Source organism: Dromiciops gliroides, chromosome 6 (genome assembly GCF_019393635.1).
Source record: "Dromiciops gliroides isolate mDroGli1 chromosome 6, mDroGli1.pri, whole genome shotgun sequence".
Classification (NCBI taxonomy): domain Eukaryota; kingdom Metazoa; phylum Chordata; class Mammalia; order Microbiotheria; family Microbiotheriidae; genus Dromiciops; species Dromiciops gliroides.
The window spans coordinates 272,357,467-272,380,374 of NC_057866.1; the positions used below are offsets into that span (position 1 = coordinate 272,357,467).

The 22,908-nt window shown below is 36.9% G+C and overlaps 1 protein-coding gene across 2 annotated transcripts in view; it reads left to right on the top strand.

The window, feature by feature from the left end:
- Nucleotides 1–19,105, top strand: part of PRDM5 (PR/SET domain 5) — a 185,540-nt gene extending 166,435 nt beyond the window's left edge. The window contains exons 14-15 of one of the 2 annotated variants that reach the window (XM_043973326.1): nt 7,063–7,167; nt 18,850–19,105. In XM_043973326.1, the coding sequence (XP_043829261.1) occupies nt 7,063–7,167; nt 18,850–19,014 (270 nt within the window). In that variant the 3' untranslated portion in view covers nt 19,015–19,105. The remainder of the gene's footprint in view (nt 1–7,062; nt 7,168–18,849) is intronic. The other variant, XM_043973328.1, reaches the window with a different exon arrangement.
- Nucleotides 19,106–22,908: the final 3,803 nt, after the last annotated feature.

Sequence of the window (22,908 nt, forward strand, 5' to 3'; positions counted from 1 at the left end):
GAATTGTTGAGAATATAAAATGGATGATAGAAGAATTAATGTTTCTTATTCCCTTTGGCGACACCAAAAAATAGACTCCTTTATATATTTTCTTTTTTCAAAGAGAACGTATGAGCCTTTCTTTAATTTAACTGCAACTTTTTTTTTTCTTGTTTGTTTGTTTGTTTTATACTATGAATGACACCATTTATATCATTCTGTTTCTCTAATAACATGGCTACTTGCTGGTCATTAGACAAGGCTCTTCTAGTTAAAGTACCAATGATCAAGTTGAAATGTATAAATTCCTAAAATCTGTGTATCTTAGCACTTTCTGTTCTCATCTTCACATTACTGTGCCACCAATACAGCATAAGCAGAAGGGCAGCACAGGAAAAGGAAGTGCTTTGACATTTTGGTCTTCATTTCATGATTGCCATGGTTTTATATCTACAATTTATCACAGATTGGCCAACCTCATTAATTGTTAGAGCATGGTAATATTCCGTTACATATGTATACCCCAGTTTATTTTCCATTTTCTGATCATTGTATGTGTGCTGTATATATATATTTTTTTCTAGTTTCAGTTTGTTTTGTTTTCTCTTGTTTTGTTTTCCTGTCATAAATAGTGCCGCTATAAATATTTTTTTTGTTAGAAAAATGTTTTTTTTCCTTCCTGTCACTTGTCCTTTTAGAGTAAAAATGTCAAAGTGGCATACCTGTATCAAAGAGTATTAACATTTATAATGTTTTATTGCATAATTCTATATAGCTTTCCAAAATGATTGAAACAATTTACAGATTCTCCAGCTGTGAATTTAGTGCCTGTTTTCCCAGAGGTCTGTAAGAATTGAATTTTGTCATTTGTTACCATCTTTGGCAATATCAATATCAAATAGAATTTGAATGTCAGCATTTCGTCAGAGATATTAAGGCAAATATTTTTTTAATCTATTTATTTTTATCTTGGTCTTCCTGCATTGTTTTCATTTGTGCAAAATGATATATTACATAATCATAATCCTCATATTCATGATTATAAAATACATGAAAAACATTTTCACCATCAAAAAAGTGAAACTCCGGGGCAGCTAGGTGGTGCAGTGGATAGAGCACCGGCCCTGGAGTCAGGAATACCTGAGTTCAAACCCGGCCTCAGACACTTAACACTTACTAGTTGTGTGACCCTGGACAAGTCACTTAACCCCAATTGCCTCACTTAAAAACAAAAGTGAAACTCTAAGATCACAATTGTGGATATACATATTGAATCAGTAGAACTGGTACAATGGAGAACACTGATGAGAAAAGTAGATAAAATCAAATGAATATAGAAGAGATCTATGCTAGAGTGGCATAGCCGTGTTCTTTTCTTTCTTTTTTTTTTTTTTTTTTTGGTGAGGCAATTGGAGTTAAGTGAGTTGCCCAGGGTCACACAGCTAGTAAGTGTCAAGTGTCTGAAGCTGAATTTGAATTCAGGTCCTCCTGAATCCAGGGCCGGTGCTCTATCCACTGCACCACCTAGCTGCCCCTAGCTGTGTTCTTTTGAAGGATAATATATAAAAGTAACTAAAGGGAAGGAATTGTAAGATGCACAAGATAGCAAAGAATTGATTAATTCCTGCTCTACTCCCAGTAAAAAGCAATCAAGAAACCACATCATTTGGCCTACTTTTCCAACTATATAAAATGTTAATTAATCTCTCAAATGCTCCAGGAAACTCTCTAAGATTACAAATTGCAGAGAATTTCTGCATTGATGTGTGAAGGAATGGGGGAAGTTCTTCTTGAAATTCCCCATACTAGTGAAATCACAAGTTCATTCTCTTTCCTAGTTTTTTTTTTTTTGAGAATCATCTACATACATATATATTCAGGGCATCTTCAATGAGAATATATTAGTGAACAGGCAATCTTTTGTAACTGATATTTCAAAGCAGCCACCATCTTTACAATCACACAGTAAATGGGCAGATACCAAGAATGCAGCACTCTACTCAACTTAAAATGGGTTGATTATATTTTCAAAGCATTTCATCACAGCATGCTGCCATGGAACCACCAAAGTGATTATCTTGAAGGGTAGAGTTGATCATGTCACTTCCCTACTCAATAAACTCTAGTGGCTCCTTATTACTTATGGGATCAGATACGTGAATTCTTCCTGTTGGATTTTAATGGCCTGTACAAGTTGGCCTATACTACCTTACCAGCCTTTTATACATCTCTGTCTTGTATATAGCTCTATGTGGACATGTTGTCTTCCTCATCAGAATGTAAGCACTTTGAGAGCAGGGACATTTTTATCTTTGCATCTCCAGCAATTCCCAGTGTCAAGCACATAGCCAGGCATATGGTAGGCACTTAATAAATGTCTATTGATTGATTTGGTTTCTCTCTCTGTCTCTGTCTCTGTCTCTGTCTCTCTCTGTCTTTGTCTCTGTCTCTCTGTCTCTCTCCCTGTCTGTCTCTGTATCTGTCTCTTTCTGTCTGTGTCTGTCTGTCTGTCTCTCTCTCTCATTGTCCTTCTTACTGTTTCAAACATGGCACTCTCTGATCTAGCAGATTCTATACTCTTGCTATGGTTATCTGCCTGGTATATGCTCTGGACACCTCTGTCTTTTCTGAATTCTCAGGTTCCTTCAAGGCTAAATTCTAATGTTACTTTCTATGGGAAGCCTTTATTGATTCTTCCACTAGCCCAGTGTCTTCTCTACAAAATTATCTTGTAAAAATACATTTTGCATACAACTATGTATATATCTCCTCATGCTAGATTGTAAGGACCTAGAGGGCAAGCAGGAACTATTTCACTTTTATCTTTTTCCCCAGTTCCTAGCCTAGTCCCTGACACAAAGAGATGCTTATTGATCGATTAGTTTTAACTATGCAAGGAAGGCTATATCTATGTACCAAATTTAAAGCATTCTTATATCCTCCCCAAATTATATGTATCTATTTAAAAACATTTTATAAGTCTTTTTAATTTTTCTTTGGTGGGGCAATTGGGGTTAAGTGACTTGCCCAGGGTCATACAGCTAGTAAGCGTCAAGGGTCTGAGGCTGGATTTGAACTCAGGTCCTCCTGAACCCAGGACCGGTGCTCTATCCACTGTGCCACGTAGCTGCCCCCTTTTTAAATTTTTAAGTGGAGATTTATTAAGTTTATGTTTCAGGAAAGAAGCATTTGAAGTTATGGTACTTGTTTTTAAATGACAATAACATAATAAAGAGCAAAACTTGACACAACAGAGTAAATGGAGCTAAGTATACCATTCCTAGTATACGTTCTTGCCCAAGTTTGGTTGATTGAAGACAGAATGACCTGGTTCCTGATTAATTATACCTCTGAATGATAATATGGTTTAGCTGACACATAGATTGCCCTCAGTTTTTATAATAATGGTTCCTGGGTTATAATAATGGACAATCTATTTGTCAGTTACATTATGTCATTGTGCAAAGGCACAGTTAATCACAGAGACCAAATCATCTTGTTCAGCCAAGCTAATGAAGTCAGTTCTGTTCCCCTAGACTGCATCTTTCATCCTAAAACAAAGCTTTCTTTGGAAACAATGCTCAAACAATCTTTGATAAATTGGAGTTGGCCTCCATTTTCACAACTAGGAAACAGGAATAAACAAAGTTAACTAGTGGTATACTGGGAGTGAATTGATACATCTGGTTTCAAAATTTAAATAGCAAATAATAAATTTGTAAGGATCTGTCTGTGGGGAGATTTATGGCGATCTCAATTATGTGGAAATATGACTACTTGCACACAACCCATAGGACTTGTGAAGCTGCCACCCCAGAGGTTATGGAGTAACTAAGTGATGTCTCTGCCTTTCCTCTAGTTGCTATGTTGGTCAGTAAGAGTCAATGCCAGTCTTACCAGGCTTGTTTACTCAACCTCCCGGGGACTATCACACACCCCTACTGTGAAGATGATAGTATGCTTTTTATTCCAACTCTATTCCTCCTTCATTCATCTTTGAAGCAGGCCTAATTTCCTTTGAAAAAAAGAGGAGAATTGGGGTAGCTAGGTGGCATAGTAGATAAAGCACTGGTCCTGGATTCAGCAGGATCTGAGTTTAAATCCGACCTCAGACACTTGACAATTACTAGCTGTGTGACCCTGGGCAAGTCACTTAACCCTTATTGCCCTGCCTCCACCCCCCAAAATAAAGAATAGAGGAGAAGGAATATACAATTATCCTTTCTCCATCATGGTTTCAATATATCACAGGTTGACATAAGAAGTTAAATGGGAATTTTGGGGGAGTTTTGAGGAAGCTGCAGACAACATGCAAAGGCCAGAAGACAACACAGAAAGTTTAGGAACTCAGAGATCTGTAAAATATGCGGTTAATATTGACTAATTTTACAATAAGGGATTCTAAACACCCAATAAAATAAAAAGAAAAAAAAATCAGTTTTCTTCTTTGGTACAAAGAGAGGGCCAAAAAATTTATGTGGATTTTCCAGATCATGGGTGTGACACACCCCTAACCCCTGTGGTGTAAAAGGGAAAACTGTGCAAGATACCTAGGAGCCTGACATTAGAATATTCAATGAATTTCAAGTGAAAAGGATCCCAGAGGTCATCCCATTCAACCTAAAGTTGTGCCAGAAGTCCCTCTAAAGCATCCCCAACACTATTCTTCAATTCTGTTTGAAGACTTATAGTGAAAGAAGCCATTATCCCCAAAGGCAACCAATTCAATTTTGGGATACCTCTAATTCCTCCTTAGATACAGCTGAATCCTTTCAGCCACTTTCACCTTCCATTTTAATTCTGCCTTGGGGACCAACAGAACAAGTCTCTCTATTGTTGTACCATAATTTTTCTATTCCCCAATCATTGGGTATCACTTTGTTTCTTCATGTTTGTTATCAGAAACACACAGGAGGCCTTTCTTTCTCTGACCTCCTTGGTATTTATTTATGTCTTAGCAATGTTATCTCTTGGTCTAAGATTATGTACATTTTAAGGACTACCACAGCATAATTCTCAAATTGTTTTCCAGAATGGTTGGAATACTTTGCAACATCCATATTAATAGCAAAATTAGTGTGCCTGTCTTTTTATAACCCTGACAACATTATCATCTTTGGACACTTTGCCAATTTGCCTGGTATGAGGTGAAAAATGTGATCTGTTTTGTTTGTTTTCATATTTGTATTTATTAAGGATTTGACATTATCTTTAGTGCTAAGTAATGATGCATAATTATTTTTTTTGAGAACAATACTAATATCTTTTTTCCACTTAATCATTGGGCTTTTGATCTTGTATATTCATATTAGTTCCCTAAATATCAAGATTTTAGAGATTTGTCAAAGATATTTGAGGATATTTTTTGCCATTAATATTTGTTGCAATTATATTTCTCCGGGTTTATTTGTCCACATCCATCCCCTATCCCCCTCAGACAGTTTTCTTTAATGTCTGAACTTCATTGACTGTGTTTCAAGAAAAAAAATTCAATATCATGGAATAAAAAATTATCTATTTTATCTTTTGTTGTTTGAGTAAGAATTTCTCCCCATGAAGGTAATTCATTTGGTTCTCATCTCATTTTGTTTATGCTTTTATTGCGTTTTTAATAGTCACAGGGAATAACCATTTTGAGTTCATTGTAGTATCCAAGATGCTGATCAAAATAAAATATCTGTCAAAATATTCTTTCCCCCTGTATTACTTATCAAATAAACAGTTCTTTCCCAGGTAAGTTAGGTTCTTGAGCTTATTAGAACCATTTCACTGATCTAGTTTTCTATTATGATACATTACCAAGTAGTTTTAATTGTTGCTATTTTAGTTTAAGGTATGAAAGTACTATTCTCAATATATAGTTCTTTTTAAAAATTTCACAATCTTTTGATATTCTACACTGTTATTCATCTAAATGAGTACTGTTATCTTATCTAATTATATGAATAGTTGTTGGTAGTTTTTTGTTGCACTCAATTTGTAAATGAATCTAGAAAGTATTGTATTTTGATACCATAATGGTGGAAGCAGAATGTCCCTGTAGTTATTTTAGGTGATCTTTATTACCTTACAATAGATGCCATTGTTCAATTCTAAATTCTCCATTAGTTTGTTCATTTTTATCTCTCTCTCTCTCTCTCTCTCTCTCTCTCTCTCTCTCTCTTACTTTTAGGTTTCTAATGGATTTTTTTTTTAGCTCAAAGAGACATTAAATCTACTTAACTCATTCTGTTGATATTTATGTGTTTTTCATCTCAATGCCTTTTCAATACCCTCTCATAATAGGGTTAGGATTATTAATTTAAAGCTAGAAGAGACTTTAGAAGTTAAGGTCAGGATAAATGAATTTGGTTGGATTGTCAATGACAAAGGCACTTAATCTGGGAAACAAGGTATCTGTGTATAAATTTCTGGACCTCTGTGAATTTGGATGGAAAAACATATATTTATGTTAAAAATTTATATCAGAGGGTCTTTAAATGATAAAGATGATAATAATTAATAATCAATAATAGCAGGGAAGATTTTCATAACACTTTAAGGTATGAAAAGCACTTTACTGATATCTTATTTTATCTTGAAAAACCCTATGAAATAGATTCTATTATTTCCTAATTTTTACAGATGAAGAAACTGAGACTGGAGGAGGTTAAGTAACTTGTCCAAGGTCACACAACTAGTAAGTGCCAAAGACTGAACTTGAACTCAGTTCTTTCCCATTACCAATCTAGCATTCTATCCCTCTATCCTTCATCCCACAAGATGGGAAGCAGCATGGAACAGTGGGAAGGACACTGGATTTCAAACCAGGAGACCTCAAGTTGAATCCTGCCTCCACTACTGAATAACTGTGTGACTCCAGTCTTTAGTTCTCTCATCTGTTAAATTGGTGGGGCTGGGTATGGTAATCTCTATACTTTGTTCTTTCTTTAAATCCTGTGACCTGTTAAGTTAAAAGAGACCATAGTTTTCTAGAATCACTGAAAAACCCTTAGAAAGCTATGTCTATGATTTTCCCTGGGAGATATCAGAACATTTGCACTGCCTGACCCACTTTCTCTTGTTGCCTCTCAATCCATGCAGGAGAAGCCTTACCAGTGTTCTCAGTGCAACAAAGCCTTCAGTCAGAAGCGAGGCCTGGATGAGCACATGAGGACACACACCGGAGAAAAGCCATTCCAGTGTGATGTAAGTGCCTTCCTCATGTCTCCCCTGAGTACAGAGAGAGCTGTGATCATTTTCTGCTTCAGGCTTTGCCCACAAGGTCAATTGCCATCATTGCCCTCAGCCTCCCTCCTGGTGATGAAATGACTTGATAAATCTGTCCGGTGACTTAATGTCCATGGAACTTGTTTTCTTTTCTTTTCTTAAATGTAATAAACATTTTTATTTATAGACTTGGGTTCCAATTTTTATCCCTCCTTCCCTCCCCTCGCTCTTCCCTGAGGCAGTAAGCAATCAGATATGGGTTATACATGTATGATTATGTAAAATGCTATCATATTAGTCATTTTCTACAAGAAAATTAATAGGAAAATGAAATAAAGTGAAAAATAGCATGCTTTAGTCTCTTCCATCAATATCAGTTCTTTCTTTGGAGGTAGATAGTATGTTTCATCAATAGTCCTTTTTGAAACACAATTTGGCTATTCTGAGACACAACTTTGCAATGCTTTCCATAGGTTCTCTTGAATCTTCCCCAGCCTTGAAAGATATTAAGATTAGAAGATATTAAGAACTTGGCCTGTCTAGAGTTATTATTACTGTTTGGGAAGAAAGACAAGCAAATAATGAATTAGTTAAACCAGTAGAAATTATTATTTGATAAGCCCTTCTCCACCTCATAAAATTCTGGAATCCTGTCTATGGAAGGCATTTCCCTGGATGGATTGAAGGATGAGGCTGTTTGATATTCTAGATCAAAATCCCTTTAAATAGGAACCTGGACTGATCTTAGTGGCTCCAAAACATCACTTTATTCACAGAAAAATTTTAGGCCAACCTTATATAGCCTATGAATGAAATTAATGTGAACTTAAAAAAAATGATAGTAGGGTTTTTTTTTTCATTTTTGAGTGGCGTTGAAAGTTTGAGAAGAGAGGTCAGGAGGAAAGGAACAGGGGAAACAACAAATGAGTGACTATGTATTGTGTGTGTGTGCACGCATTGTGTGTGTTTGCCTATGTGGGGGACTGTGTCTGTATGTACTTAAGATTCCACTTTGTTATGTGACCTTAGCCATGTGATTAACCTCCCTGGTTTCTTAGCTTTTTCTTGACATGAGGAAGGTTCCAGTGGAACACTTTTGTCATCTACCTATCATCCCTTGCTCTTTCCCATGTGACTAGACATGTTCTCTCTCCATTATACAGTTCCTTTTGACATCCTTTATTTCTGTTCTTTGAAGTTCCACATTGGTTCTGTGTTGAACCCTGCCATGTGAACAACTACCAGGCACTATTCTATTGTTGCCTCCTGTAGGATACTCAGTTTTACTCCATGTCTCACTGCCTTAAAACTATATAGACAAATAAAATAGCTAGCATTTGTATAGTACTTTAAGGTTCACAAACTTTTGCTATTTTTGCATTTGATCCTACAACCCCAGCAGGTAGGTGCTATTATTATACACTCCATTTTCCAAACAAGGAAACTGAGGCCCAGAAAGATGAAATTATTTGCTCACAGTTACCTAGCTACTAAGTTTCTAAGGTAAAGTTAGAATTCAGGTCCTCCTGACTCCAATTCTATTGTTCTGAATGGGGAAAGAGAGATTTGCCAGCAATGCACCTGGATTTGATGATGTGATTTCTTCTTAAAGACACTGCAGAAGACTTTCAGGCATTGCAATTGACAGACTCCCAATCATTGCATCAGGCACCTTGCTCCTGACATTTCATCCTTCCTTCTGCCTGGCCAGCTAAGAGATACCATCTTGTCATTTCTATCTCTTTTCCTCTTCTGGGCTTCAAGGACTGTCTTAACTCCAAACTGTTGTCCTTGATTTCAGCCAGCATCTGCAGACAGCTTGTCATCCTTTTAATCTCTCCCCAATGGCTCTGGTGAATGCCAGCAGTTGGTCTTTGAGCCTAGGACTTTGCACATCTTAAACAGATTGAAGCACAGAACTTTTTCAAGGAATGTCCTTTTTTTAATTTAAAGGAGGTTTTATTTTAAAAAGTGGTGTTAAGAAGTCAAGTGCAAACAATGCAGTTATTTCACCCCTGGGAATTAGGATAGGAAGGATGGTAAGTGTAATAATAATAATTATTATTATTATTATTGTTATTAACTAATTTAGATGGCACTTTAAGGCCTGCAAACCACTTTTCTCATATTATAACCCTTAGTAAAAGTCTGCTTCATCATGAAACCAGAAAACAGCAGTTTACCTTAATTCAATGTTTCTTTTTTATTGCTTGTAGTTCATGGAGGATGGGAGGGAAGAGAATAAGAAAAGGCATTGGGGACATAGTGAAATGAGGAAACAATTTCTGTTCTGGCCCCTTGATACTATTAACACATAATCTGTACTTCTTCAATCTGTGGGGACTGCCTTCCCAGGGAAAGTTGGCTCTGCAGGTGCTTTCATTATTTTCTCTGTGGAACACTCATCTTGAGAAGCATACTGGACTTTCTACCACCCACTCTGAGAGCCCTGCCCTATTTCTCTTCTCTCTCTGGTCCAATCCTTTCCATGACATTTCACCCCAGACTTTACTTATATAGGACACTGTGTTTTAAACCTCTCTAATAATAATAATGATAATAATTAATAATAACAATGATAATAGCTAGCATTTATATGGCACTTTAAGTTTATCAAAGTTCTTTACCAAAATTTTCTCATTTTATTGTCACAACAATCCTGAGAGGTAGGTGCTATTATTATCCTCATTTGACAGATGAGCAAAGTGAGGCAATGAGAATTTAAATGAGTTGCCTAGGGTCACACAGCTATTAAGTGTCTGAGAGAGGAGGTAAACTCTAGTCTTATTGACTCCAATTCCAACACTGTAGCCACTGCACCACCTGGATGCTGATAAGGAAACTTGTGCATTATACTTATCTTGAAAGGTGGCTTATCCTTCCTACAAGACTGAGTTCTAAGAGGACAGAGATTGTGCCTTTTTGAAATTTATCATTCCCAGAGCCAAATCTTCTACAGACCAAACAATAGCCATTGAAGACCTGTGTGGATTTTTTTTTTATTGTTATAATTCACATAACCACTGTTATGACCACTTGTTGTCCCATATCCATAGAGGCTCTGTGAGTATTCTGTGGACTTCTATAGTGAGAAAGACCCTTCAACAGCCCAATATAAGCAGAAAACAGAGCCTGTTTCCTCCACCTTTTTTTCCTTTAGGTGAACAATTCTTTGAATTACATATATATTCTCTTTCATCTATGGTAGACAAATGGTAGATGTATAATTACTGTGCATAGGATCATTGACTTTGGATCTCATGCTTTGGATCACAAAGACTGAAGTTTATATTCAACCCCAGAAACTTACTAGCTGTTTGTCCTCTGCAAGCCACTTGACTGCCTTACTTTATCTTTACAAGTAGAATAATAATAGCACCAACCTTCTAAGGTAACTGGATCGCTCAGTGGATAGAGACTGGCCCTGGAGTCAGAAGAACCAGAGGTCAAATCAAACTTCAGATACTTGTGTCACCCTGGACAAATCACAAACTCAATTGTCTTTAAAAAAAAAAAAAGACAGCAAGCATCCAAGGCCATCTCTAGTTATCCTGATGTAGACCTTGCCACTGGACCCAGGTGGCTCTGGAGGAGAGAGTGAGGCTGGTGACTTTGCACAGCCCTCCCTCACTTTAATCCACTTCAGTGCAAGTCATGACATCATCCCGGTGTCATGGTCCTCTTCAAGAATAAAGAACAAACAACAACAACCATATCACACAACTTCCAGAGTTGTGAGGATCAGATGCAATGATATGTATATAACACTTAGCACTTAGCACAGAGTCTGACAGACACATGGCAGGAACATGTAAATGTTTGCTGCTATTATTAACATTCATTATTATTGTTATTACCATCTCTTAAATGGGCCTTTAAAGTTTACAGAATACTTTGAGTTTGAATTTAACAGCATCCCTGGGAGTAGATCAGACACACACACACACATATACACACACAATGTGTATAATTTTTTAAAAATTTAAACATATCTTTAAATTTATTTTATTTTTTACTACAAATATTTTATCCCCTTTTAAAAAGAATAAGGTTTAGAGATATCACCATTTTCATCATCATCATAGTTCACATTTATATAAGACTTTCAGTATTGAAAAGCACTTTATTCACCTTATCTTGACCCCCCTGAAAGGTAGATATCAACAATATCCCCATTGGATTAGCTGTGGGACCTGAGTCTAAGAGAGGTTAGATAACCTGCCCGAGGTCACACGGTTAATCTCATCCCAGAGTCAAGATTTCAATGGGGTCTTTTTGCCTCCAGGTCTGGCACTCTACCCACTACATGCAAAGATATCCAGAATATTCTTACCAAGACACTGAAACCTAATTCAAAATGATCGTTGTGTAACTGAGCACATCTGTCTGTGATCATCCAGACTCTCCTTCCCATTCCTCTCCCCTGTCCCAAACTAGGGAGGGAGGTGCTTAGAGCTCCAATTTCCTTCTGTGAGCAATTGCTGTGCTGCTCATTCATTTCCTCCTCATAACCTATTGATACAAATGGTTACAATTTACCAATCTGGCTATTAATAAGAAATTGACCTGCAGAGCCTATCACCAAGTGCCAAAAAGATTATTTGAGATCAAAATGATGTTGTCAGAGTAAAGTATTTTTACAGGCTTCATGGGGAGGGGGAAAAATCACATTTTCTGCATCTCTGCTTTTTTTTGGCAGGTGGAAATCCTGTCTTCTTTTCTGCAATCCCAAATAGAGATGATGTGGAGGAAAGCCGTGGCTGATTTTTGCCACTTTGTAGTTTAATAAAGTTGAAAGTATGTGAGAAATAAGGCCTTTCCTCTCCATAGATCCCAGTTCCCTCTTGTAAAATGAAGTTGAACTTTATGGTTTCCAAGTCTTCTAGTTCCAAATGATTGCATGATTAACTGAAGGGAAAGGCTCATGTGATTCGAGGTAACAGTGAAGATGGAAAGCAGGGTGCCCTTCCATGCCCCCAGATTCATATAACTTCTGATCCTGTGCCTTGTGGAACCTCTGTCTAATTATGGGGAAAAAACCCAACAACTTCTTTTCCCCTTTGTCTTTTCCTCATCTCTTCCCTCCATCACTGTCTTTTTTATGGAGAAATTTCACTTTTTGGGTCATGCCATAATCACAGCTTCTTTCTCCTATTAGGGTCTCATCTTCTCATGTGTCCCTTCTCCACCTTCTTGCTTTGAAGTTTAACTGCCAAGTCAACAACTTACACTCTGACCCTTTTCATTATTGCAAATCCTTCCTCAGTCATTAGTCATGTTGCCGTATGCAGGTCACTGAAAGTTGGCTTCAGTTTCCTTTTCTATAAATGGCATTGTTGTGAAGCTCAAATAAGATCAAGTGATGTAATGTATGGAAATGGCTTTGCAAAATTCAAAGCATTATAAAATCAGCTATTTTCAGTATTATTAGTATTCCACTCAAGACATATTTATGTTGTTCATTTTTGTCTAACTCTTCATGACCCCATTTGTTTGTTTGTTTGTTTGTTTGTTTTTTTTCCCAAGGCAATGGGGGTTAAGTGACTTGCCCAGGATCACACAGCTAGTAAGTGTCAAGTGTCTGAGGCCAGATTTGAACTCAGGTCCTCCCGAATCCAAGGCGGGTGCTTTATCCACTGTGCCACCTAGCTGCCCCCAACCCCATTTGTTTTTGGGTTTTTTTGGTAAAGATATTGGTTTGCCATTTCCTTTTCCAGCTCATTTTATAGATGAAGAAACTGAGGCAAACAGGGCTACATAATTTGTCTAAGGTAACACAGTTAGTAAGTATTTGAGGCCAAATTTGAACTCAAATCTTCCTGACCCTGGGCCTAGCACTCTATCCACTGTGCTACCCAGTTGTCCTACTCTAAGATCTCAAAATCAATGACCTGATCCTCCAGCTATAACTTGCTTATATGCTCTTGCTCCCATTTCTTCATCTCATCTCTGACCATTCTCTTCCCTCCCACCTAGTGAACAACTCCTCATACTTAATCTAGTTATCTTGGTGGAGTGGTGAACTAAGAGTTGGGAAGACTTGCCTTCAAATTCTACTTCATATACTTACTATGGAACCCTACACAAGTCATTAAACTTTACTCTTAGTCTCAGGTTTCTTATCTGTGAAATGAAACAAACATAATAGTTACCTCACAAAATGTTTTGATGACTAAATAAGATAGGTAAAGTACTTTGAAAACAACCAAATTATAATATAAATGCTTGTTTTTATTTGTAGTACTAATAGTTCAAACCTCCTTCCTCCCCATAGACCCCAAATTTAATCTCAATCCTTCCTATGTAAATTTCCTTTGATTTGTCTCTGCATTTCTACTACCCCTCCCCCATCAGCCTCTGAATCAGCAAGCACCTGTTAATGAATTATAATGTGCCAGGCCTTGTGCTAAGTACTAGGAATGCAAAGAAATGTCATAAAACAATTCCTGCTCTCAAGAGGCTTACATTCTAATTAGGGGCAGCATATGCATAAACAGACAAATATAGATGAAGTAGATGAAAGCTGGTCAGTCTTCTAGGAGAAGCCCGAGGCAACCTGGTCTAGATAATTATCACTGAGACAATTGTCTAACTGGTGTCCTTGTCCCTGGTCCTGACCCCTCTCATCCATCTTGCAAGCTGCTGCTAGATACAACAATTAAACAGCATTTTTCCTTGGGAAAATTTCCTGTAAGTATAGAATTAACTTCCATTAAGAAGTGAATTTAGAGATATTAAATGAAATATAGTAATAAAGAATTGTTCTCAAGATTATAATGGAAAGAAAAGTGGTGCAATAAAGAAAGGATTGAGTCTGAAGAGCTTATTGTCCATAGTCCTCATTTGGTAATTAATCATTTCCTGCCTTGTGACAGATCTTGAATGCTTCAGAAAGCAAGATGGTCTATTGGAGGGGGAGAAACAAAAGCATAAAAATGAAGGCTGAACACCTGGGATTTATTTAATTCTAGCTCTGCCATTCACTAGCTTTTAGAGCTTTAGAAATCATTTCTCTCTGGACCCTAGGCTCTCCCTCTATGAAATGAAGGGTTTGAGCTAAATGACCTCTAAGGCAGCACAGTGTGAGGAATGGAGTGTTAGATATGTATACATGAAGGCCTTGATTCAAAAAACGTTTCTGACCATTCCTAGTTGGGTACAGGAAAATCATTCACCTTTCTGATCCTTTGTTACCCCCCACTTTGAGCTCAACTCAGCCCCTAATGGCTTTTCTCCTTTGGCCTTAATGAGCTCTTCACTGTGGAGCTGCCTCTACTTCTCTTTCCTCTTCTTCCAATTGGTGAATGCCTCCCAGCAGCTCCATTGATGAAGCCTCCACACTGGCCACACTCTGTTCTGGCATTGGTGAGTTCCAGTCAACTCCACTTGACTTGTATTCTTTGTCCCTATTTGCCCCTTTCTGGCCATTCCTCCCCCAACCTTTTAGCTCCCTTTGATGTGTTGTCTGTTCCCATTAAAATGACATGGAGCACATAATAAATCCTCTCTGACACTTTTGGTCTCTCATCTCTCTCTACCTCTCTCTATCTCTGTCTCTTTTACTCTCTCTCTCTGAGAGCTACTTATACCGGTGCTGCCTGCCTTACCAGATTGTTACCATGTCTTTTAATTTGTATGCAATTTAAATATACTTCTATATGTACAAATGGTGTCCTTCATTAGAAAGTAAACTTCTGGAGGGCAGGAGCTCTTTTCTTTTTGTCATTGTATCTGCAGTACATAGTACAATGTCTCTTACATTTAATACATTTTTTGTTCATTGATGAAAATATTCTCTTCTTTCTTTGGGAGAAGAGAAGAAAAATTAATACTTGGAAAAGCTTCAAGAGACTTAGCCAAGGTGACAAAGCCAGTAGGTATTTGAGACCTAAGATTCAAATGTAAGTCACTTGACTCTGTACTAAGTACTTTTTTTTTTCAGAGCAAAGAGGGTTAAATGATTTGACCAGGGTCACACAGCTATAAGTGTCAAGTGTCTGAGGCAGAATTTAAACTCACATCCTCCGGAATCTAGGGCTGGTGCTTTATCTACTGCGCCACCTAGTTGCCCCCTCTACTAAATACTCTTTTCCCCACACCATACCACCTCTCATATCTCCTGTCCATAATATTCTGAGCTTCAATCTAGCTCTGTCTTTCTAAAAAAGAGAGTGAAGTCCTTTCTTTTGAATAAGGTTTGTTGGCTATTCATCTTCACTGCTTCTCAGGAAGTTTGATTAATTTCCCAATAGGCAATAGATATTTTTCAAGCATTTTTTTCATAGAACATTGATGATATTCTAAAGTTAACATTTAGTCTATTAAATTGCTTAGTCTCTCTACAACATGATAGGGTGTTAAATACCCTCCATAAATTTGTTAATCTGGGCTTTGCATAGAAACACTTTCCTAATGAGGACTCTCACCTATATGATTATCTTGACACTGAAATTGGATATTGTTTCTGTTAGAATTTTTTCTAAATGGATTCTTTGGCTAAATAATGAGCCTCATCCAGATCATCACTTAAACATGGTTCAAACATAGATACCAGGGGTGGCTAGGTGGTGCAGTGGATAAAGCACCGGCCCTGAATTCAGGAGGACCTGAGTTCAAATCCGGCCTCAGACACTTGATACTTACTAGCTGTGTGACCCTGGGCAAGTTACTTAACTCCTCATTGCCTTGCAAAAAAAAAAAACAACAAAAAAAAAACATAGATACCAAGAAGACTAAGAGTCCTACCATCTCCTTTATTATCTTGAAATCTGTAGCACAAATTGGTAGGTAGTCATGGTTCTCTATCAAACATCAACAAAAATGGAGTAAATCTTGTGGCATTGGTCTGAGGAGCATGATATATGTGCAGTAGACATGACACATGCTAACTCCACTGTGATTTCTGTTTAGATGTTAAAGGGACAGGGAATATGTATATGTGTACATACACTTGGTATTTATGCTGTATATATCCACATATATGTAATTATTGAATCTCCCATTAGAATTTTACCTCTGTGGCTAACACAGTGCTTTACACATGGTAGGCATTGAATAAATAGTTATTGATTAATTGACAATAGGCTATATTTTTTCTCTCCCAGCACTGGAAAAATCTAGTGAAACCACAAATAAACAAATAAGAAAGTAGAAAATTGAACAGTCTTGGAGAAGTTTAATCTGAATGACCTATGGTATCTTGTGAAAGAGAAAATTAAATAATATACATAAATCTCATGGGTACCTGGTATCTTTGCGAAAATAGGCCATGTGCTAGGGAAAACGCCATTATAAAGGTATGTAGAAAAAGAGGCAGATATACAAAACATACTTTACACACCATAGCAAATTACAAATAGTAATAAATGTGTGGACAATAAAGAAAAGATAGAGAACAAAATACAGATTCAATCCCGATATGCTGAACGAGTAGCTTAATGACCAGGTTATAGAAATAATAACTTTATGAAAAAGATAAAGTAGTCAAAGGTCTCATATATCAAATATATAAATAGCTTTGTCGAATCCATAAAACTATAAGTCATTCCCCAATTGATAAATGGCCAAAGGATAGAAACAGGCAGTTTTGTAATGAAGAAATCAAAACAATTTATAGTCCTATGAAAAAATTCTCTAAATCATTATTGATTAGAGAAATGCAAATTAAAACAACCTAGAGATATCATTTTATACCTAACAGATTAGCTAAAATAATTGAGGGAGGAAGCAGCAAATGTTGAGGGGATGTGGAAAAAAAATGGGATACTAATTTATTGTTGGTGGAATTGTAAACTGATCCAACCATTTTGCAGGGCAATGTGGAATTATGCCTAAAGAGTTGCTAAACTGCTTATACCCCTAAACCCAGCAATACCACCATGAAGTCTATTTCCAAAGATGATTTGGGAAAAAGGACAGGAACCTATAAGTTTTAAAATGTTTATAGCAGCTCTCTTTGTGGTGGCAAAGAACTGGCAATTTCAGGGATGACCATCAATTGGGGAATGGCTAGCAAATTGTGGTATGTGATTGTGATAGAATACTACTGTGCTATAAGAAATGATCAGCTTGATCATCTTTGAAAAAACATGGAAAGACTTGCTCAAAATAATGAAGAATGAAATAAGCATAACCCAGAGAACACTGTATGTAATAACAGCAATATTCTTTTAAGAATGACTTTGAGTGGTTTAGTCATTTTGACTATTATCAATATCCAAATTATCTACAAAGAACATATGAAGAAAGATGCTGTCTGCATCCAGAAAAAGAACTGATATATAGAAGTATGTATAAAACAAAGGGGAAAGAATGGATGAAATAATTGAATATTCAATTTTTTTTAAAAATTAGAGAATCAATAAGTAAACTAAAAATAAGTACAAAAGAGAAAATCTTGAAAATTAATGAAATAAATAAACTAAAGAGAATGGAATTGAAAAATATAAAAAAATCTAAATTAATTGAACACAAAATAGAGACTTTTAAAAATCCCATTTCATTAATGGAAGTTGAATTAACTACAAAGGAACAACTAAAGGAGGTAAAGTGAGGAGTGAACCAAGTATATTTAAGGGAGAATTCTACCAAACATTTAATGAAAAACTAACACCTATATTACACAAAATGTCCTCAAAATTTGAGGAAGAAAATACTATGAAACTCCTTTAATGAGCCATATATACAGGGGGCAGGGGGCAAAAGTCATGAAGGGTGTTTAATATTTAATAAATCTTTAATCTTTAATTTATGATACCATAGCATCATATATAGGATATAGGCAGTTCACACACACACACACACACACACACACATGAATTTATACTAATTGTGAAAAATCAAATTTCATAAATGGTGAAAAATAAAGAAAAACAATTTTTAAAAAGTTATTAAGCCATCATGACTTTTGGCCCACTCTGTAGTTTTTTTACCTTAAATAGAAAAGGATAAAGAAAAGAATGCCATAGATGAGTAGCACTAATAAACATCAATTTAAAAAATAAACTTCAAGCAAAAAGACAAAAATACAATTAAAATGGAGTATTTTAAAAGTATCTCTATGATATTAAATTCAGGGATCAAATATGATTCAGCATTAGGGAAATAACTAATGTAACATTTATATAAATGTTACTTATTGATATTACTCCAGTTATGACACTAGAAGTACACCTGAACTCAATGGCATACCCCATCCCTAAGCCCAAGTTTGTTGGCCATGGACTTCTACTATCTGTTGGATGCTTTGAAAGGTGATAAAAATCACTGAACATAGGTGTGAGCTTTACCTCCCACTTTGTTCCTGAGTGATGTTGGAAAAGTCTAAGGAGTCTTCTCTTAGCTTCTACTTCCACATAAGCAAAAGAAATATTGGAATGAATAGACTCTAATGTCTTTTTTCATTTAAAATCCCATAATTCTCTGACTCTGGCAGTGGCACCAGGTGGTAGGGGGGAGAAGGGAACATCAGGGATCATCTCTTTGGGCCTTCCATTCTTTATTGATGAAGTGAAGAGATTGGGCTGTAGGATCTAAGGCCCTTCCATGCTTTAAAACTGTTGATCTTTATAAATTTGTGCAGCATGACATTTATAGACTGTGGGGGTGAGCTTTATACTTCTTGAGGATTTGAAAAATATTCCTGATTTCTATATCATTCAGGTTTGCGACTTGTCCTTCAGCCTGAAGAAAATGTTGATCCGCCATAAGCTGACCCACAACCCTAATCGTCCCATGGCTGAATGTCCCTTCTGCCACAAGAAGTTCACACGGAATGACTATCTTAAAGTACATATGGAGAATGTCCATGGAGAGTCTGAGAGCTGACAAGGCAATGAGAAGACAAGAAGATATGGCCTTCCTTTCTGATAAAGTCAATTAACTGTTTGTAAGGACTAGACTTTTGGAGAAAAAAAAAAAGGCCTGTTGGAGAGCATTTGTTGTGTGAAAGCAAAATATATCAATAATTTGAGCAATGGAAAGGCAGATACTGGGGTGAGGAAGCTGCCACAGGTTAGAAATAAATTCAAGGGAGGCATATGTGACTGGAAGTGATCCAATGAAAAGAACATTGACTCTGGAATTAGACTTTTTGGCTTCAAAGCCCACGTCTGATGTTTGTTGACTCTATGACCTTGAATATGATACTTAACTCTCTTGAGGGTCAGATTCCTTATCTATAAAATGGGGAAGTACAGATGACCTGTGTTCCTTTCTAACTCTAGAGCTATGACCTAGTCTCATAGTGAGCGCAAAGGTTAACCATATGCTGCTCTTGGATTCAGAAAATGTCTAGAGAAAGAGAGGAATGACCTCCTTTTCTCTCTGGGTGAGTCTGCTATGGTGAATTTATGGAAGGTCAAGCATGGATGATAGCTAGATGATGCAGTAGAAAGAGCATTGGACTTGGAGTCAGGAAGACCTGATTTTAAATCTGGCTTCAGACATTTACTGTGTGCCCCTGGGCAAGTCATACGAAGCATCTCAATAGCAAAAATAAGCATGGATAGGTGTGTGGGACTTAGATTTATTGGAGATTTAAAAGGGTTTTTTTAAAGGGCTGTGGTAGGAAGACCAAGTTTTCCTAACCTTAGGGATGGATGGGGGTATATTATATGTATTTTAAATAGAGAAAGAGGGATGGAGCTCTCTCTAGGTATAACTGTATTATGTGTGTCCATGTTTTGTTTATATCCGAGTCTGAAAAAAAATTTATCTTAAGGTACAAATTAAAAAAAAAAAAGATTTAGTTTGTAGTTCTACAGGATGTTAGCAGCTTTGGAAAGTGGATGGGAGTGGTCTGGGAAGGGGGCCACAGTGCTCTTTTGCTTGCATTTTGAGTGAATGCACTCTCTATAAAAAGTTCTGCCCTGGGAACTCAAGTATCCCGTGATACTCCCTTTCTTTTTGTCATTTCATCTTTTGCTTCCCATTGCTATTCCCTTTCCCTTCCTTTTTCCTCCCCCTTCCCTTCCATTTTATATGAAGACATTCACAAATAAAGATGGACAGCTAGTGAATATAGTTGATAAAGCCTGGAATCAGAAAGAGAGTTCTATCTATTGGCTCTATGATGCAAAGCAAGTCACTTAACCTCCTTCTGATTCTATTTGCTCATCTATAAAATGGGGATGGTTATAGCACCTACCTCCTAAGAGTGTTGTGAGAATCAAATGAGAAAATATTTGTAAAGTGCTTAGCCCAGTGCTTGGTACATAGTAGCCACTATATAAATGATTGTTTCTTTTTTCCTTCAGGGATAGACTTGTAATTTGCTTCCAAACTTCCTCCTCTGTCTCTCCTTTTATCATTTGTAAGGATAAGATATGTGTAAAGTGCCTTTCAAACTTAGAGTGTCATATAAATGCTAATTGTTAATATTATTCCTATTACTAAATATGAAGTAGGCATCGAAGGCCACATAGTCCAACTCCCTTCTTTCATAGAGGAAGAAGATGAGACCCAGAGAGGTCAAATAATTTGCCCAACATTGCACACATAGTGGTAGAAGATTTAAACCTATGTCCTGTGACTTCCTATCTAATGTTCTTTTACCACCTCATGCCATTATTCCCTTTTCATTTGGATCAGTTGTCCCTGGAAATGGAATATATAAAAATAGATACAAAGGGGACAAAACAGATGTTTTATTATTGTTTCTGCCAAAGAAATACAATACGATAACAGCTGCCATTCATATAGGGCTTGAACATTGGCAAAGCACTTCCTATTCTTTATCTCATTTGATGTCACAACAACCCTCTGATGACAATGTTATAGATATTATTAATCTTCATTATACAGATGAAGAAACTGAGTTTAGAAGAGGTAAGTGATTGGCCCAGCACCACAAAGCCAAGAAGTCCTGCAGACTAGTCCTTTATCCACTCTTGCATATGACTAGTCTTATTATGACATGGAAAGAGATATGTGTTATAAAGGAATTTTTAGGGTATTCACACACTATTCTGCCAAGAACATTGAAATGACAAATTCCTTCAAGCTTGTAGCCAGGGGCCTGAAGGGTGGATGGATTGTCATTTTTAACCATGTATATAGGCAAGGAATTAAAAAAACAAAAATCCCAAAACCAGAACCCTTGAAATGGCTATGACCACAGTTGACATTGTTACTTAATGGGCACTGAGGTAAGAAACTTGTCTGTTCTGTTGCTTCCAGTGTACTGAAATTTACAATGAACAGACATTAGATTGAGGGAAAGATGAGGATATGTTAAAGCATAGAGACAGATGTCAAAACAGTAGAAGGCCATCTCAAATGAGAGAAGATTGAGAATGAAATCTCTATTCACATACTTCCTCTTCCAGGGCTGTATCTCTTCCTATAAAGAAGTCAATTCTAGGGAAACTATGTTGTCTTCTAACTTGTCCCAAGCCCAAAACATCAGCCATCTGCCCCTTGGGCTTGAAGGTTTTCTGCAGCCACACCACATTCAGGTCCAGTTTCCTCATAGGAGGAATATAAAAGGAGATATGGGCACAATCATTTGTCCTCCTACAAGTAACCCAAAAGCCTGCTTTTGGAATTTAAGGATTGGAACTTAGAGAAATGAAATGAACATCAATATGACAATACATCTCTGAAATTTCTGATTGTATACTGCCTATTTTATAAAAATAGCTTGATCAGATTTCCCTCATTGTCATTTAGTGCAACTGCATTTTTCAAATGCAAAGTGTTTTCAACTAATTTTGACATGATATGTCATATCATCTGAAGGCCAAGAAAAAAAAAAGAACAGCTGTAAAATCATCTAGTATGTCTATTGGAATGGCCAACCTCTGCTCATTTCTTGGAACATTCCTGACCCCACCCCCATCCCAGCCCCAGGCTGTTTAATTTCCTGCATGTGTGACTATGAAGCCTGAGAGGAGTTGTGGGTAATCTTACTGCTCTGCATATTACACCATGATACTGGTGAAATTAATTTAGAAACCCCAGCATGGCCACATGCAATGGGGATGGCTAACCTTCTAATGTTTTGGGCCAGCATCATCCAATGGGCATCAGTGAAGGGACACAGGTTTTCCCTATTTAATCATATTTTTTATGTTTTTTGCTTTTTTGTATTTTTATCACATACACTTGTGAATAACTCCCTCCCCCACTTCTATTGAACAAGCCATCATTCTGAGAGAAAGAGAAGGGGGGAGGAATGAAGAGAATAAGCACTTGTATAGTGCCTACTATGTGCCAGGTGTTTACAGATATTATCTCATTTTATTAGCTAGGTGGCCCCAGGCCCTGAGTCAGGAAGACTCATCTATGGCTTCAGACACTTGCTAGCTGAGTGACATAAACAAGTCACTTAACTCTGCTTACCTCAGTTTCCTCATATGTAAAATGAGCCGAAGCCTTAGGAAATAGCAAACTCCTTCAGTATCTTTGCCAAGAAAACCCCAACTGGGGTCACAGAATAATACATGACTGAAATGATTCAACAGCATACTCACAACAACCCTTCAAGGTAGGTGCCTTTATTATGCCCATTTTATAGTTGAAGAAACTGAAGCATACAGAGGACAAGAGATTTGCCCAGGATCACACAGCTAATATGTATCTGTGGCCAGATTTGAATTTATATCTCCCTTATTCCAGGGCCAGTGCTCTATCAATGGCATCACTAGCAGCTGAGAGAGAGAGAGAGAGAGACATAGAAAGACAGAGACAGACAGAGACAGACAGACACAGAGACAAAGA